This window comes from Belonocnema kinseyi, chromosome 7 (assembly GCF_010883055.1).
Source record: "Belonocnema kinseyi isolate 2016_QV_RU_SX_M_011 chromosome 7, B_treatae_v1, whole genome shotgun sequence".
Taxonomy (NCBI): Eukaryota; Metazoa; Arthropoda; class Insecta; order Hymenoptera; family Cynipidae; genus Belonocnema; species Belonocnema kinseyi.
In genome coordinates, this window is record NC_046663.1 from 31,279,823 (window position 1) to 31,298,664 (window position 18,842).

General features: G+C 22.7%; 2 protein-coding genes across 3 annotated transcripts in view; one reads left to right on the top strand and one right to left on the bottom strand.

Moving 5' to 3' along the window:
• LOC117175787 (nuclear pore complex protein Nup160 homolog) overlaps window positions 1–7,766 on the bottom strand; it is a 57,704-nt gene extending 49,938 nt beyond the window's left edge. Inside the window, exons 1-3 of the mRNA XM_033365525.1 lie at window positions 7,592–7,766; window positions 3,417–3,730; window positions 3,208–3,325 (exon numbers count right to left, since the gene is read on the bottom strand). Coding sequence (XP_033221416.1) covers window positions 3,208–3,325; window positions 3,417–3,730; window positions 7,592–7,673 — 514 coding nt within the window. The 5' untranslated portion in view covers window positions 7,674–7,766. The remainder of the gene's footprint in view (window positions 1–3,207; window positions 3,326–3,416; window positions 3,731–7,591) is intronic.
• On the top strand, window positions 7,744–16,754 carry LOC117175788 (solute carrier family 35 member E3-like). Of its 2 annotated transcripts, XM_033365526.1 has the most exons (5): window positions 7,750–8,579; window positions 12,239–12,391; window positions 13,975–14,057; window positions 16,356–16,494; window positions 16,575–16,754. In XM_033365526.1, the coding sequence occupies exons 1-5, from the start codon at window positions 8,088–8,090 to the stop codon at window positions 16,638–16,640; spliced, it is 933 nt and encodes a 310-aa protein (XP_033221417.1). In that variant the 5' UTR covers window positions 7,750–8,087; the 3' UTR covers window positions 16,641–16,754. The 2 variants fall into 2 exon arrangements, with proteins under 2 accessions (XP_033221418.1, XP_033221417.1); XM_033365527.1 differs by lacking the exon at window positions 12,239–12,391 and having other exon boundaries at window positions 7,744–8,579.
• The last annotated feature ends 2,088 nt before the right edge of the window (window positions 16,755–18,842 follow it).

Consider the following 18,842-nt stretch of genomic DNA (forward strand, 5'->3'; position numbering starts at 1 on the left):
TTCGACAATTTAATTAGAAAAAGGAAATTGAATATTTTAAGACTCGAATTTTGGAAATTGGATCGTCCAAGGCAGTTGTCGTTCCAAAAGTCAGGGATCTGAAAAAATAGTTTTTCTATTATTTTAAGAATCAAAATATTATATCTGATGTAATTTCAAATAAAAACATTATTTTTTATAAAAAATATATAAATTCACAAAAAAACATTAATTTTAACCATGTTTTGAAAAATGATTGCATTTTAATAAATGACTGCTCATTTTTCCGGGAAAAATATAAAATTGGAAACAGTAGAGTTGTAGAGAATGTTTTCCCGAAAAAAATAAGCCGTCAATTATTAAAATGCAATCATTTTTCACAAATTGGTAAAAAGCGACGGTTAGAAAAAATTCAATTGCAAAAAATATTGTTAAAATTCATGTTCTTTTGTGAATTTTAACATTTTTCATTGAAAATAATGTTTTTTTTTTGTTTTTGTTTTTTTATTAAGAACAGTTATAACACTTTAATTCTGAAAATCATAGATTTTTATTTTAAGCAAGGATCTTAACTTTCAAATATAAAAATTATGTACTACCAAAAAAGTCGATTTTCCACAAAACTGATGCATTTTTACCCAAAAAAATGAAATTTCAAACAAAGAAAATTATTTTCTTTTAACTAAAACAGAAAAATTTTCAACTAAAAAAGATCAATCTTAAAAAATGAAAGTTACATTTTCAGTTTACAAATTAATTTTCAAGAAAAAAATGATATTCTAAAAAAAGTGATTCAACCAAATCTTTCAAACAAAAAAACTGAATAATCAAGCAAAGGAAAATATTTTTAACCAAAAAGTTGCGTTTGCACAATGAAAAAATTATGTTTTTCCTAAAACAGATGAATTTTTAAATTCAAAAGTTTCTATGAAAAAAATTGTATTTTCAATCCAAAAAAACGGATTTTTAACCAAAAAATGATGAATTTTCAGCATGATTGTTGAATTCTCTACCAAATAGTTGCACTTTTATAAAAAAAAAAAAAAACAAAAACAGGAAATTTCTCTTAAAGCAGATGAATTTCTATTTAAAAAAATAATTTCTATTAAATAGTTGAATTTTCATCCAAAAAGAATCCAGTTGACGTTCAAGAAGATAATAATATGAATTTTTTAACAAAAAATAAGTTTCTACGAAAAAAAAAAGTAAATTTTCGAAGAAATATTTAATTTTTCAACGAAACAGCAGAATTTTCAAACAGGCAAATTACTTTTTAACAAAATGTTTGAATTTTCAACCACACAATTACATTTTTGTTAAGAAAAGATTAAATTTTTATTAAATTTTTTTTTAATTAGTTGAATTTTCATCCCAAAAGATTCCAGTTGACTTTCAAGTTCAAAATATGCATTTTTTAACCAAAAAAAATAAGTTTCTACGAAAAAAATGGAATTTTCAATGCAATAAGACGAATTTTTTCCACAAAAAACTTTCTTATTTTTATATTTAGATTTTTTTGATTTATTAGATATATATTTTTATATTTTTCTAAAAACAGATACATTTTTAATTTAAACAAAAAGAAAATTTCAATGTAAAAAAAAATGTAATTTCCATCCAGAAAAGATTTTAGTTCTCTTATTAACACCCAAAACATTAAATATAAACAAAAAGTACGTTTTCTACTAAATAGTTAATTTTTCAATAAAACAGCAGAAATTTCAACCAGAGAAATGATCTTTTAACAAAATATTTGAATTTTCAACCAAATAGTTGCATTTTTATTAAAAAATAAATAAATTTTTATCCAAATTTTTTTTTTAAATAGTTGAATTTTCATCCAAAATGATTCCAATTGGCTTTCAAGATTGAATTTCATACATGAATTTATGCATTTTTTAACAAAAAAAAATAAGTTTCTACGAAAAAAATTGAATTTTCAATGCAATAAGACGAATTTTTTCCACCAAAAAGGATGAATTTTTAACCAAAATAGTTCAATTTTCTACCAAATTAGTTGTATTTTCGTCCCAGAAAGATTATATTTTTTCTTATTTTTATATTTATATCTTTTTATATATTTATATTTAAGTTTAGATTTTTCTAAAAACAGATAAATTTTTTATTTAAACAAAAAAAAAAGTTTCGATGTAAAAAAATTTAATTTTCATCCATTAAATAAACATTAAATATAAACAAAAAGTACGTCTTCTACTAAATAGTTCAATTTTTAACAAAACCGCAGAAATTTCAACCAGAGAAATGACCTTTTAACAAAAGTTGACTTTCAAGATCAAAATATGTATTTTTTACAAAAAAAAAATAAATTTCTACGAAAAAAATTGAATTTTTAATGCAACAAGACGAATTTTTTTCCACGAAAAAGGATTAATTTTTAACCAAATAGATGAAATTCTCTACTTTCTTATTTTTATATTTATATTTTTTATATCTTATATATAGATTGCTATATTTATATTGAGGTTTCGATTTGTCTTAAAACAGATAAATTAAACATTTTTTTTTAAATTTCAAAAAATTTTAATTTTCATCCAGAAAAGACTTTAGTTCTCTTTTCAGTTGCATTTTTATTCAAGAAAGATGAAGTTCCTTCTAAAATGGATGAAATAAAAAACACGGACCTTAAAAAATATAGTTAAATTTCTATCCAAATTAAATTCCAGTTCATTTTCCAGCAACAAAATAAGAATTGTAAAGAATACGTTTTTTTCAGCTAGAGTGATGAATATTTATCCAAAAATATTTAAATTGACTTTCAACACAAAAATAAGAATTTGCAACAAAAATCAATTTTCCAAGAAATAGTTGAGTTTTCAAAAAAAAAATCCTAATTTTTATCCAAGAAAGATGCAATATTTCTACTAAAAACTATGAACTTTTAAATCAAAAAGACACATTTTCAGAAAAAATCGTTTTTATCTAAAAAATATTTCCGCTGAAATATTTCAGTCTACGAAAATAGTTCAATTTTGAACCCAAAAAGACGAATTTTTAACAAAAGTTGAATTTGCAACCAAAAAAAGTACGTCATTTTGAAAAAAAAATGGTTAAATTTTCAACCAAATCATAAAATTTACAACTAAAAATATAATCTTCAGGAGAAAGTTTTAGCAAATTTGAAAAAATTACATACATGAGTCCCTAAAGTAAAAATCACTTTTTTAATTAAAAAAGGGGGCTTTTCAAAAATAAATTTATAAAAAATACTTGTTGTTCCTGCAGTTGGAATCACGTGGAATGTATGAGGATCTCTCGCAGTTTGTACTGAAGCTTCGCTGAAAATTGACTGGATGCTCAAGTCCGGATGAGAGCCAACCAGAGGTTCCTGAAAATTAAATTAAATACGAAAATTGTCTAAAAAAAACTACGCCCCTTGCAAAGATTTTATCAAACGATAAAAATCTCGAGTAAATTACCTGTCTGTGAATTTTATCCGGATGAGGAAACGTGAGTTTGTGAACACTAGAAACTGTGGCGACCAATATCACAACGGAATTTACGGTTTCGTGAATAGAAATTCCGTCTAGAAGTGGCGTGTCCGTAAATTTGTATCTGACTCTACAGTTGGCTAAATTTACGTCCAAACTGTGTTCCACCAATTCAAGAATATCGTGTGAAATTCGCCAGTAAATAAACCGATTTCTGGTAAAATATTTTGAACAGTCTTTGTACGAATAACCGCCAGCTCTTTCTGGTACTTTGATATCCTGCAAAGTACTTTGACTTCCACCTGTTTAAAATTATTACAATCAAAAAATTTTAATAACTTTGCGGAACTATTTCTCTATCATTTATCGTATAAATTCAACATTTTAATTCGAATTGAAATTTGATTAAATTTTACTATTTCAAATTAAAATCCTTTAGACCTAAATAATTATAAAATTTTATTAAAACAGAAATCATATTTATTTGGCTTCCATTAAAAAAATTCTAAATTTTGCAATTAAAAAAAAGAATCATATAATACTTGAATTTGAATTCAGAACACTTAAAATCGCAGTTTAATATTCTCTCTTCTTTACAATCTACACATAAATTATTCAGAATTAAACAATTTCCAATTGAAAGCCTTAATAATTAAAGCAATCTTAATTAAAAAACTTTTGAAGAATACTTTTAATAAAACTTTATGAATTAGAGAATTTAAAATTGAATCAGCATTTAAAATTTAGGAAATAGTCACAATTTTAAACTGGAATCGATTAAACTTTCCTACGCTTCAAATTGTCGAAACCATGAAAATGAGGATTTAGGTTATAAAAAAATGCTAGAATATTCAAATTTTAAATTTTCTGCAGGTCTGATTTATAATGAAATTAAAATATTTCAACCAAAAAGACGAATTTTCAACAAAATAGTTCAATTTTTTACCAAAGCACTTGAATTTTCAATCCAAAAAGATCAAACTTTCAACAAAAAATAAAATAGTTTCTGTTTAACAATTAATTTTCAACCATAGGAAAAAACTCATTTTCAACAAAATGGTTTAACCTTTTACCAAATTAGTTGAATTTTCAACAAAACACTTGAACTTTCATCCAAAAAGTATAATTTTTGACTAAATTTCTGAATTTTTAAGAAAATAATCAAATTGTTTACCAAAAAGAATAAGGTTCTACCAAGAAGATTAATTTTCTACAGAGAAGATAAATTTGAAACAAACCACAGGAATTTTAAAGTAAAGAAATACACATTTTTAACAAAACGTATGAATTTTAAATCAAATATTTGAATTTTCAATTGAAAAAAAATGAAAGTTCGAGCAAGAAGATTAATTGCCCACAAAATAGAAAATCACAACGAAACACAAGAATTTTAAACTAAAAAATAAATAAATTTTCAACTAAAAATTAAAATTTTTAATTTTCTATTTTAAAAAAGTAACTTTTAAAAAGAGAAAAAACGAATTTTTAACAAAATAGTTGATCTTTCAATCAAAAAGTATAATTTGTTAACATAATTGTTGAATTTTTAAGAAAATAATCAAATTGTTTACCAAAAAGAATAAGGTTCTACCAAGAAGATTCATTTTCTACAGAAAATATCAATTTAGATCCAACTACACAAATTTTAAACTAAAAAAATACAAATTTTTTAACAATTACAAGACACATGAATTTTAAATTAAATATTTGAATTTTCAACTAAAAAAAAAATTTTTCAACCAAAAATGAAGCAGTTTCAGTTTGAAAAATTTATTTTCAACTAGGGAAAAAAAATGTTCACAAAATAGTTGTATCTTTGATCAAATTAGTTGAATTTTTTTAAATATATAAATTTTTAACAAAAAAACGAAGGTTCGGCCAAGAAGATTGTCTGCAAAAAAGATCAAATCACAACAAAAAATCTACAATATTGAACTAAAAAATAAATCAATTTTAAACAAAAAATTAAATTGTTTTAATATAATTTTATAGAAAATAAACGAGTGTGCAACAAGACACATAAATTTTTAATCAAATAGTTTAATTTTCAACTTAAAAAGAAAAATTTGCAGCCGAAAATTAAGTAGTTTAATGTTCAGTTTAAAAAATTCATTCTCAAACAGATAAAAAACGAATTTTCGGCAAAATGGTTGAATTTTCATCCAAAAAGATTAATTTTTAACCAAATTTTTGAATTTTCTAATAAAAAATCAATTTTTCACCAAAAAGAGTCCCAACCAAAAATATCATCTTTCTGCTATGATGATCAATTTTGAACCAAAAACGAAAGAGTTCAATTTCAAGTTTAAAAATGAATTATCAAACAGGGACAAGACATAATATTCAACAAAATAGTTGAAACTTTTACCATATTAGTTGCATTTTCAACAAAACACTTGAAAGTTGTTGAATTTTCTACAAAATAATTACATTTTCAACAAAAAATGAGGTTTCACACAAGAAGATTAATTTTCTACAAAAAAAGATGAAATCACAGAAAAACACAAGAAATTTAAACTAATAAAATTAGTTTTCAACCAAAAATTAAGTAGTTTAATCTCCAGTTAAAAAAACTTTCAACCATTTAAAAAAGGATTTTCAACAAAATAGTTGAACTTTCAACAAAAAAGAATATTTTTTTAAGCAAAATTGTTAAATTTATAACCAAAAAGAAGTTACTGTCAAAAATATTAATCTAAGATATGAACTTGAAACAAAAACACATGAATTTTTTACCAAAAAAGATAAATTTGTAACCAAAAAGATGAAGTTTCACCCAAGAAGATTAATTTTCTAAAAAAATATGGTTTTGCAACAAAACATATCAATTTTTAACTAAAAAAGTTCAATTTTAAACCGGAAATGGAGGTTTAATTTTCAGTTTAAAAAATTAATTTTCAACAAAACAGTTGATTCTTGACTGAAATAGCTGCATTTTCAACCGAAAAGGATAATTTTTATAACAAAATTGTTACTTTTTTTTAATTCATTAAATATTTAAACAATAATATTAATTTTCTACCGAAAACACGAATCTGTAACGAAAAAAATGAATTTTTAATCAAATAGTTGAATTTTAACCGAAAAGGATAACTTTTTAACAAAATTGTTGAGTCTTCAACAAAATAATTTAATTGTAAAATAAAAACGATTTTTAAAAAAAAATTTAATTTTAAATGAATGATATGAATTTGAATCTGAAATTATTTATCTTCAACCGAGAAAATTACTTTTGAACAAAGTAGTTCGACTTTCAACCAAACAGTTGAATTTTCAAGGAAAAAATATTAATTTTTAATTAAAAACTATTATAAAATATAAAAAAATGCTAATTTTAAAGAAAATAGTTAATTCCTTAACCACAAAGAGATGAATTTTCAATAAATTCGGTCATAATAGAAAAAAATTTAATTCTCTACAAATAAAATTGACTTTCCAACCCGAAAATATAATTGCTCAGTAAAGTTAATTTTCAACGAAATAGTTGGTTTTACTACATAGTGGAATTTTCAAACGGAGAAGAGGAATTTTCGTCCAAAAAGGATGATATTTTAACAAAATTGATGAATTTTCTACAACATAATTAATTTGATATTAATAAATACAATATTATTATAGCCTGGAAGTTCAGTTTTCTCAATTAAAAAAAAAAGTAATACGATTTTATTTAGTATTCTGAGAAATTCAAAACTGAACAAAAAATTGAAAAATAAAAGCCTTTTTTGTATGAATGAAACAAAAATCTGGTAGTTTTAGAAAGATGCTTCACGTAGTAACTCGTTTAAATTATAATAAAAAAACGAGAAAATTTGCAAAAAAATTTTGAAACGTATAATTTTGTTCTAATTTAGAAATTTGCTTACAAATAAATATAAATAGATGAACTATAAAAATTAGTTTTTTTCCCAGAACCAAAAATTAATTTCAAATTTTCAAAGCTTTCAAGGTCTCAAAACATGAATTTGAGGTTAGACAGTCACGTTACACAAAACATGTTTTTTCAGGTCAAAATAAAATTTCCAGGTAACATTGATATACTTTACGATGAAATCTAGTGCTCCAAAACCCAGGAAAATGTTTTACAAATGACTTTTTGACTCGATAAACAGCAAATTGGAGTATTGATTTGAAAAGCCGAAAATGAGGGGTTATGTTTTACAAACCGGTATTCAAAGTGATTTCCTTCCATTTTTCGGGCAGGGTTTGATCCGGAACAACTTCCCTGTATCCGAGGGGAAACTCCATTATATTATTTCACTTAAAATCACTTCACTAGATTACTTTTTCATTGAAACCAGCACAAAAATAAAAAATTATCTGCAAACCCGTTGTCGTTGACAAAATTCGGCGCGCCAAGCGAAATGTGTCTTAGTTCGAATTAATTCCGCCAGAAACGCTAGTGAGCTAGCAGAAACTATTTTGAAAATAGAAGTTTCGCGATTTAAAATATTGCCAAATTAATCCGCATTCTGTGTGAATCAAGTCATTGAACGCATTTTAAAAGTAAATTTAATATGAGTCTCTTTCATAAATTTCGTTCAGTAAACCGATATTACCGGAATGTATTAAATAACATGTTTTGTAGTTCCTAACCTCAAAAGTGATGTTTACGTAAATTTGAATCTGTGCTTATAAAACTTTAATAAATAATTTATAATAATGGCAAAAAAGAAACTGACCGTAATCTATTTAGTATTAAATATCGTCTGCTCAATAATCATTGTTCTTCTCAACAAATGGCTTTATGTACACGCCGGATTTCCGAATATCACTCTCTCAATGATTCATTTTTTAATAACTTTTATCGGTTTAATAATTTGTGAGAGGATGGACGTTTTTTGTATTAAGGACGTGCCTCTTAAGGAAATGCTTCTTATTGCCACGACATTTTGTGGATTTGTCGTTTTCACAAATTTAAGTCTAGCCAATAATACTGTCGGCACTTATCAAATAGCCAAAATGCTAACTACACCTTGTGTTATTATTATGCAAATCATTTTTTATAAAAAGTATTTTAGTACTCTGGTTAAACTGACTCTGATACCGATTATCCTCGGTGTTTTTATCAATTTTTATTACGATATTCAGTTCAATATTCTAGGAACGGTTTACGCTACATTGGGAGTTCTTGTTACTTCTCTGTATCAAGTGGTAAGTGATTTTTAAATATTCATAAAGTATTAACTATTACAGTTTTTGTTCATATTTCATCTTTTTTGGTTGAAAATTGAACTACTTGCTCGAAAGTCGAATTACTTTTTCAAAAATTCATTTTTTCGGTTGAAGATGAATCATTTCACTTGCAATGAAAATTTTACTATTTATTTGAAAAGTCGCTTTTTCTTTTGTTGAAATATTTATTTTAATAAAAATTCAACAATTTTGTTGGAAAATGATCCTTTTCGGTTAAAAATTCAATTACTGTAGTAAAAACTCAACTATTTTGTTGAAAATTAATTTTTTTCTTTGGTTTAAAATTTATTTTTTTAACTGAAAATTAAACTATTTCATATTTGGTTTAAAATTGATCTTTTTTAGTTGAAAATTCATGTGTTTGGTTCTAAATTCGTCTTTTTTTAGAAATTAATCTTCTTGAATGAAACTTCTTTGTTTTTTTTGTTTTTTTTTGTTAAAAATGTATTTTTTTTTTACTTGAAAATTCATTTGTTTTGTTTAAAAAACAAAATATATGATCTTTTTTAGAAAATTAATTTTCTTGATAGAAACTTCTTCTTGAAAATTCATATAATTCCTTGCAAATATAACTATTTATTTGAAAAATCGCTTTTTTGTTTAAAAATGTAATTATTTTTTTGAAAGTTCTAGAATTTTGTTTAAAGAATGTCCTTTTTGATTAAAAATCAACTATTGGATTAAAAATTCATTTGTTTCATTGTAGATTCGTGTTTTTGGTATAAACTTAATTTTCTTGGTCAAAACTTTGTATTTTTTGTTAAAAATTTAATTATTTTGTTAAAAATGATCCTTTTCGGTTGGAAACTTACCTATACTTTCGTAAAAACTCAACTATTTTCTTGAAAATTAATTTATTAAAATGAAAATTAAACTATTTCATGTTTGGTTTAAGATTGACCTTATTTAGTAGAAAATTCATGTATTTTGTTCTGAATTCCCCTTTTTTTTTTTAAATTAATTTTCTTGGACGAAACTTCATCTTTTTGGTTAAAAGTTTAACTATTTTGTCGAAAGTTCATCTATTTTTTGGAAAATTATGTTTTTTTCTCTGGTTAAAAATTAATGTTTTAATCTTAACATGAAGCTATTTCATTTTTGGTTAGAAATTTATTTATTTTTTGTTGTTGAAAATTCAACTACTTGCTTGAAAGTCGAATTACTTAAAAAAAATTAATTTTCTCGGTTGAAGATAAATCATTTCAGTTGAAAATTCATATAATTTATTGCAAATTCCACTATTTATTCGAAGTAGAATTTTGTTACAAAATTATCCTCTTCGATGAAAATTCAACTTTTTCATTAAAAATTCATTTGTTTCATTACAGATTCTTGTTTTTGGTAGAAAATTAATTTTATTGTTTAAATATTTAATTATTTTATTAAAAATTCAACAATTTTGTTAAAAAATGACCCTTTTCGGTTGAAAATGCAGTTACTTTAGTAAAAACTCAACTATTTTCTTGAGAATTAATTTTGTTAACTGAAAATTAAACTATTTCATGTTTGGCTGAAAATTTATCTTTTTTAGTTGAAAATTCATGTGTTTTGTTCAAAATTTGCCTTTTTTTAGAAATTAATCTTTTTGGATGAAACTTCATCTTTTGGGTTAAAAATTTAATTATTTTGACGAAATTTCAACAATTTTGTTAAAAAATTATTCTTTTTGGTTAAAATTTCAACTATTTAGGTAAAAAATTGTTTTTTCTCCGGTTGATTTTTTTCTTTACTGAAAATGAAACTACTTCATTGTTGCTTGGAACTTCAACCGTTTTAATTGGAAATTTAACTATTTGATTTAAAATTTTTAAATTTGTCTATTTTGTATAAAAAAAAAGATATCATCTTTTGTAGGAAATTAATCTCTTTGATAAAAACTTCTTCTTTATGTTGAAAAATTTAATTCTTTTGTTAAAAATTCAAGTATTTTGTTAAAAAATTATTCTTTCTGCTTGAAAGTTTAACTATTTGTGGAAAATTAGTTTTTTTCTCTGGTTACAAATTAATTTTTTAAGCTGAAAATGAAAGTACTGCATTTTTGGTTAAAAATGTATCTTTTTTGTTGAAAATTCTTCTTTTTGGGTTTTTTATATTGTTGTTGATTGAAATTTTAGGTATTTTGATAAAAATTCAACAATTTTTTTGAAAAGTCATCCTTTTTGGTTGAAAATTCAACTACTTTGTTGAAAATATAATTATTAGTTGAAAATTCAACTTAATGGTAGAAAATTAATCGGCTTAGTTGAAAATTCGTCTTTCTGGCTAGTCTTAATTTTTTTAAATTCAAAATTAAAATCTTTTTGCGTTGAAATATAAAGTATTACATTTTTATTTGTAAATTAGCATTTTTTGATTGAAAATACGACGTCTTGGTCAAAAGTTGACCTGTTTGGTTTAAAATTTCATAATTTAGTTAAAAATGTAATTATTTTGTGGATAAATAAAAAAATTGGTTGAAAGTCAACCTTTTTGGTTGAAAATTCAACTATTTGGTTAAAAATTCTACTAGATGGTTAAAATTTCAAATTTTTTTGAAATTGCTAGTTTTTATTTGAAAACTAACATTTTTAGATGAAAATTCGTGTTTCTAGACTGAATACAATTTTTTGATTGAAAATAAAAATTGTCTACGTTGAAATATGAAGTATTACAATTTTTGTTGAAAATTCATCTTATTTGATTGATAATTCAACTAGTTGGTTAAAAATTGAACTAATTTGTAAAAAAAAATGTATAATTTCTTCAAAAATTTAATTATTTTGTTGAAAACTCAACAATTTTTTCAAAAAGTAGTTTTTTTGGCTGAAAATTCTACTACTTGGCTGAAAATACATTTTATTGTGGTAAAAATGTTTCTTTCTGGGCTATCTTTTTTTTTTTGTTGATTGAAAAATAAAATATTTTCGCGTTGAAATATCAAGTATTACAGTTTTCGTTGAGAATTCATCTTTTTTATTTAAAATTCAACTAATTGGTTAAAATTGGACCTGTATTGTAAAAATGGTATATTTTCGTTGAAAATGTAATTACTTTGCTATTTATTTAACAGTTTTGTTAAAATTCATCCTTTTTTGACGAAAATTCAACTTTTTTGTTAAAAAATTAACTTTTTGGGAGACAATTGATCTCCTTATTTGAAAATTCGTCTTTATTGGTTGAAAATTGGATTAATTGGTTAAAAGTTGACCTGTTTTCTTAAAAATTTTATAATTTATTTGTAAATGTAATTAGGTTTTTGCAAAATTCGTCTTTCTAGGTTGAATTAAATTCTGTTTTTTAAAAACTAAAATCTTTTTGCATTTAAATATGAAGTATTACATTTTTTGTTGAGAATTAATCATTTTTGGTTGAAAATTGAACTATTTATATGAAAATTTAACTTTTGGTTAGAAAATTAATCTTCTTTTTAATTTCTGATAAAAATAAAAATATTTTTGTTTTCAAATGTTTATAGTCACATTTTTTGTTGAGAATTCATATCTTTTGTTTTAAAACTCAACCGCTTGGTTAAAAGTTGAACTAATTTGTTAAAAATGTATTTTTTCGTTAAAGATTCAGGATCATCATCATTTTTTAAACAAAAAAGGGCTAAATATCTATTTACAATTTTTTTCTAGCTTGTCAACAGAAAGCAAAAGGAATTTCAAATGGATCCAATCCAGCTTTTGTATTACCAAGCACCATTATCGGCAATTATGCTTTGGAGTGTTATTCCTATTTTTGAACCTGTAGGAAGTACGTTCACTTTAAACTGGCCATTTATTGATATCGTAAGCAACAAGATAATTTTAATTCTTATATTAAGAAAAAAGTATTTAGCTTATTTAGACAGGAAAAAGATTTTAATCATTTCAGAATGATTTAAAAGATTTCACAAAGACTTTAAAATATTTCAAATATTCCAAACATTGCAAAAGATTCCAAAAGACTTCAAAACAAGCTTGCCCCAGATCAGGTCTTGTTAATAATTTATTTCTTAGGTACTTTTATTTATTTATTATTTGGTTGAAAATTCGACACTTTTGTTAAAAAAGGCAAATATTTTTAAAGAAAATTAGCTTGTTGAAAATTTAACTTAAATCGCTGTTTGTAGGAAATTGACCTATTTTGTAAAAACTGGGCGTTTTTTAGTTTAATTGAACTATTTTTTATTTGAAATATTTTTAATTTATTTATTTACTATCACATTTATAAAAAATCATTTTTTGCTGAAGATTCACAATTTTAGTTGAAAATTCGTTTGTCTTTGGTTAAAATTAAAATTTTTTTAGTGATAATTTAAATATTCTGTTTGAAAATTTATAATTTTAGTTCAAAATTCATCTTTCTGAATGAAACTTGAACTATTTCGTTGAAAATTGATATTTTTAAATTAAAAATGCAACTACTTGGGCCAGAGTTAAACTACATTGTATTTTTTTTTTTTTTTTTTTTGTTAAAAATTGATCTATTTTAGTTGAAAATTCGAAATCCATGTATTCGAATTGGAAATTCAAATGTTCAGAAAAAGTAGTCTTTTTCCTTAAATTTTAACAATTTGGATTAACTTTTTTTTGTTTCTTAACTAAAAAAATATGTATGCGTGAAGAATATTTTTGGTTTGAAAATTCATAATTTTAGTTAAAAATTCGGCTTTTTTACACAATTAATTTTCTTTCCTGAAGATTCGTCTTTCTGGTTTCAAAATTAATCTTTTTTGGTTGATATAACAACTTTTGCATTTTCTGTTCAGAATTCATCTTTGAAGTTTTCAAATTCAACTGTCTTCTAAAAAAATGCTTCTTTTTGGCTTTAAAATTTAATTATTTTACGAAAACCGCAACTGCTTCGATGCAAATTAATTTTTTTCTTCAACAATTTGTCTAAAAATTGTTTTTTGAATTTTTGTCGAAAATTGAGCTGTTTTATTGAATATTTCTCTATTTGGACAGTTGATTTATCATTTGGATTAAAAAATCATCCTTTATGGTAAAAAAGTCACCTTTTTTAGTTGAATTAAATAAATTGGGCATTTTTAATTTTTCATCTGAAATTGTCTTATTCCATTTATAAAAGATTATATGTTAAGAATGTTACAAGATTGAAATTCTAGTGATTGACTATTAATGGTCAGGAAAAATGAAAAATTGGCGAGGCAAATATCAGGGAATTTTAAAAATTAAGTTTCGCGGCCATCTAGTCAAAATATTTTAATGATTTGAAAAAGATTTCAAAAAATTTTAAAAGATTCACGAAAGGATTGTATTGTATTATGTATTGATTAATTGTTTGATTTATTTATTGTATATATTTATTATATTAATTTATATAGTATATTGATTTATAGAATGGTAAAAATATTTTTATTTTTCAGATAATGGTCCTTTTGTCAGGAATTATTGCATTTTTCGTGAACCTAACATCTTACTGGATAATTGGATATACGTCTCCGCTAACGTATCCTTTCATAAATTAATTTATGTTTTAGGATAGTTAATTTACTCTTTAAATTTTGCTTTCAGATCCATAAATCAGGGATCACAGACTTTCAGTAGTTGAAAATATAACTATTTTGTTTAAAATTTATCTTTTTTATTTAAAAATTCAAGTACTTGGTTAAAAGTTGAATTAATTTGTCACGTATTTTATAATTTTATTGAAAATTTGATTATTTTGGTGAAAATTCAAGAATTTGGTAAAAAAGTATTTTTTTTTTGGTTGAAAGTTCACCTTTTTTGTTGAAAATTAAATCTTGTTTGAAAATTTATCCTTTTCGTTGAAAATCCATTTTTTTGTCAAAAATTAATTTTTCAACTGAATATTTAATTATTCTATTTTTGGTTTAATATTTATGTTTTAAAGCTTAAAACTCATCTATTTTGTTGAAAATTCTTCTTTTTTTTTAGAAAATTAAATCTTGTTTGAAAATTTATCCTTTTTCGTTATAAATCCATTTTTTGTCAAAAATTTAAACCTTTGTTCAAAAATTAATTTTTTTAACTGAAAATTTAATTATTTTATTCAATTAGTCTTTTCTGTAGAAAATTAATCTTTTTTTTTGTTAAAAATTTAACTATTTTGTGGAAAATTAATTTTCTTAACAATTATTTTTTTTTAGAAAATTCATCTTCTTTTTTCGTTAGAAATTGTTTTAACTGAAAATTTCATTATTCCGATTTTGGTTTAAATTCTATATTTTAAAATTAAAAACTCATCTATATTGTTGAAAATTCTTCTGTTCTGTAGAAAATTAAATCTTGTTAGAAAATGTATCCTTTTCGTTGAAAATCCATTTTTTGTCAAAAATTTAAACCCTCAGTAAAAAATTAATTTTTAAACTGAAAATCTAATTTTCTAATTAAATCTTGTTCGAAAATTTGTCCTTTTCGTTTAAAATGCATTTTTTTTTGTAAAAAATTTAAACTTCGAGTTAAATCTTCATTTTTTTAACTGAAAATTTAATTATTTTATTCAATTAGTCTTTTTTTGTATAAAATTAATATTTTCGGTTGAAAATTTATCTTTTTTTGTTGTTAAAAATTTAACTATTTTGTGCATAATTAATTATCCTAAAACTTCTTTTTTTTTAGAAAATTCATCTTCTTCTCAGAAAAATCCTTCTTTTTAGTTAGAAATTGTTTTAACTGAAAATTTAATTTTTCCATTTTTGGTTTAAAATTTATATTTTAAAGTTAAAAACTCATCCATTTTGTTGCAAATTCTTCTTTTTTGTAGAAAATATAATCTTGTTTGAAAATGTATCCTTTTCGTTGAAAATCCATTTTTTTTGTAAAAAATTTAAACCTTTGGCTGAAAATTAATTATCTTAACTAAAAATTTTAATGTATTATTCAATTACTCTTTTCTGTAGAAAATTAACCTTTTTTTTTGTTAAAAGTTTAACTATTTTGTGGAAAATTAATTTTCTAAAAATTCGATTTTTTTTAGAAAATTCATCTTCTTTTGTTGTTGGAAATTGTTTTAACTGAAAATTTAATTTTTCCATTTTTTAGTTTAAAATTTATATTTTAAAGTTAAAAGCTCATCTATTCTGTTGAAAATTCTTCCTTTTTGTAGAAAATTAAATATTATTATAAAATTTATCCTTTTAGTTGAAAATCCATTTTTTATCAAAAATGTAAACCTTTGTTTAAAAATTAATTTTTAACTGAAAATTTAATTATTTTAATCAATTAGTCTTTTCTGTAGAAAATTAATATTTTAGGTTGAAAATCCATCTTTTTTTGTTGTTAAAAATTTAACTATTTTTTGAAAAATTAATTTTCTTTAAAATTATTTTTTTTTTATTAGAAAATTTATCTTCTTTTTAGAAAAATCCTTCTTTTTTGTTGGAAATTGTTTTAACTGAAAATTTAATTATTCCATTTTTTGTTTAAAATTGATATTTCAAAGTTAAAAACTCCTCTATTTTGTTGAAAATTCCTCCTTTTTGTAGAAAATTAAATATGGTTAGAAAATTTATCCTTTTCGTTGAAAATCCATTTTTTGTCAAAAATTTAAACCTTTGTTTAAAAATTAATTTCTTAACTAAAAATCTAATTATTTTATTCAATTAGTCTTTTCCGTAGAAAATTAATATTTTTGGTTGAAAATCTATCTTTTTTGTTGTTAAACATTTAAATATTTTGTGGAAAGTTAATTGTTTTAAAAATCCAAAAAAAGGGGACGGATTGTGATCCCTGATATATAAATAAAAGTTGAAAAATACGATATATTCCTTAATTTAAAAATCAGGTATAATATGGTTGGCCATTCAAAATTTTGTCTACTACTTTTAGGAGGCTCGATTGTATTCAACGAGTCTCTTGCCATAAATCAGTTAATAGGAATTACCCTGACACTCGTCGGCATTATTTTATATGCGCACGTAAAGGTCAGAAATTGAACAAAAAATGAAGTACAAATACCAGCTCACTCTTTAAAAGAGGTTTTAATGATTTTATTTTATTTTAGATGCAGGACAACAAGAGTTTATTGCCTCAATCAGTAGAAGACAGAAATCCTCTACACAAAATATAATTATTTTATATTGAAACTGTGCGATTTGTTTGTAAATAAATTATTTTTTTATACAAACTTCCTTGCTACAGGTCCGCAAATTCTGGAAAGTCAAGGAATTCAAAAATGGTCAGGAAAAATCAGGGAATTTCAGGAAAAACCTGATAGAGTCAGGGATTTTCGATAAACTGAATTTGAAAATTGTGTAAAGAAAACAAATTACGTAAGGCGTAGTTTATAAATTTTATTATTTAAATTTGATTCAATTAGTTTAAATTTAATGAATAAATCTTACTGAAATTTATAAACTCAGGGAATGAAAATACATATTTTTCTGTTAATTGAAAAAACTTGGAATCTTAGTTAAAATTTGGATTTATAATGAAATTTTTTAATAACAATGAAACTTTACAAACGCATAATTTAATTTTTTTGTTGAGAATTCATTTCGAAATTAAAGATTTTATTATTTGGTTGAAAAATTTATTATTATAATGAAATTTAACAATTTGGTTAAAAAGTCGTCATTTCTTTATTGAAAATGCAATTGATTTGTTGAAAATATGTCTTTTTTTTGGATTGAAAATTTAACTATTTTGGTGATAAAATGACTATTTAGTTGTGGATTAAAATATTTTTATAAAAAATGCAAATATCGGGATTTAAATTCAACGGTATTGTAGATCGTTCATCTGTGGCCTGAAAATTCAAGATTTTGAATGAATCTTTTTTTTCTTTATTATTCACTAAAAAAAATTCTTTCTTGAAGTATCAAATACTGTTTAAAATTATTCTTTTTCATTGAAAAATGTATCTTTCTTTAGAGAAAACTTATCTTTTTTGTTCAAAAATTATTATTTTCTTGAAAGTTAATATTTTTTTGTTGTTAAACATTCATCTGTTTGATTGAAAATTTAATTTGATTAAAATTTGATATATGTTGTTTGAAAGTCTTCTTTAAAAAACTCATCTTTTTTGGATCGACTATTCAATTCTTTTGCAGAAAATTCATTTTTTTGTCTCTAAGATTTCATAATTTTGTTGAATCATCGTATTTGCTTAGTCAAATTAAACAGTTTTTTATATAAAATTACAATAAGTTGTCGTTCGAATATCAACTTCATCATCATTTATTGTTCAGAAATAATTTTTTTGACCGAACTGAAAATTTATTTATTCAATTTTTGGTTTAAAATGTTTTTTTTTGCGTGTAAAATCCATCTATTTTGTTTAAAATTCGTCTTTTTTGTAGAAAATTAATCTTTTTGATTGAAAATTAATCTTTATCGTTAAAAATCCACTTTGTTGTTGTTAAAAATTCAACGGTTTGGTTGATAATTCCACTATTTCGTTGAAAATTCGTTTTCTTTTATCTAAAATTTATTTATTTTTCTAGAAATTACCTCTTTTTGTTAATTAATCATTATTTCAGAGAAGATTCCTCTTTTTGGTTTAAAAATTAATTCTTTTTTTTAATGATTTTACCAGTTTTTTTTAATATTTGTATTTTTTGTTGAAAGTTTCTTTTTTTCTGTTGAAAATTGTTTCAACTGTAAATTTAATTACTCAAATTTTAGTTTAAAATGTTTATTTTTCAGTTGAAAACTCATCTAATTTTTTCAAAACTCATATTTTTTGTGGAAAATTAATCTTGTTTGAAAATTAATCTTTTTTGTTGAAAATCCTTTTTTTTTCTTATAAATTAAACTATTTAGTTGAATACTCATGTATTTTGTTTAAAATTCTTCTTGTTTGTAGAAACATTTATTTATTTTTTGGTTGAAGTTTCATCTTTTTGGTTGCAATTTTAACTATTTTGTTGAAAATTTGTTCTTTTTTGTTTGTTACAACTTAAATTGTTTTAACTGGCAATTGAGTTATTCTATTTTTGGTTATAAATATTTTTTCATACAAAATCCATTAATTTAGTTTAAAAATCGTCTTTTTTTAGAAAATTAATCATTTTGAAATTTTATATTTTTCTGTTGAAAATTAATTTCATTTGTTTAAAACTCGTATTTTCTGGGCTGAATATGTAACTCTGTTTTCTAGAAAATCGTTTTTGGCACTAAAATTTAACTAAACTCATCTTTTTCTTTGGAAATGCGTCTTTTTCGTAGAAAATTAATCTTTTTGGTTTTGTTACAAATTTAACTATGGTTGAAAATTGTTGTATTTTGTTAACAATTCATCTTTTTCGGTAGAGAATGAATCTTTTTGGTA

Excerpts from the sequence above, each read along its gene's own strand:
- LOC117175788 (XM_033365526.1), top strand. The coding sequence starts at position 8,088 with ATGGCAAAAAAGAAACTGACCGTAATCTATTTAGTATTAAATATCGTC. Across the intron at positions 8,580-12,238 it reads TTACTTCTCTGTATCAAGTG|CTTGTCAACAGAAAGCAAAA; the intron begins GTAAGTGATTTT and ends ATTTTTTTCTAG. Across the intron at positions 14,058-16,355 it reads GGATATACGTCTCCGCTAAC|GTATAATATGGTTGGCCATT; the intron begins GTATCCTTTCAT and ends TTTAAAAATCAG.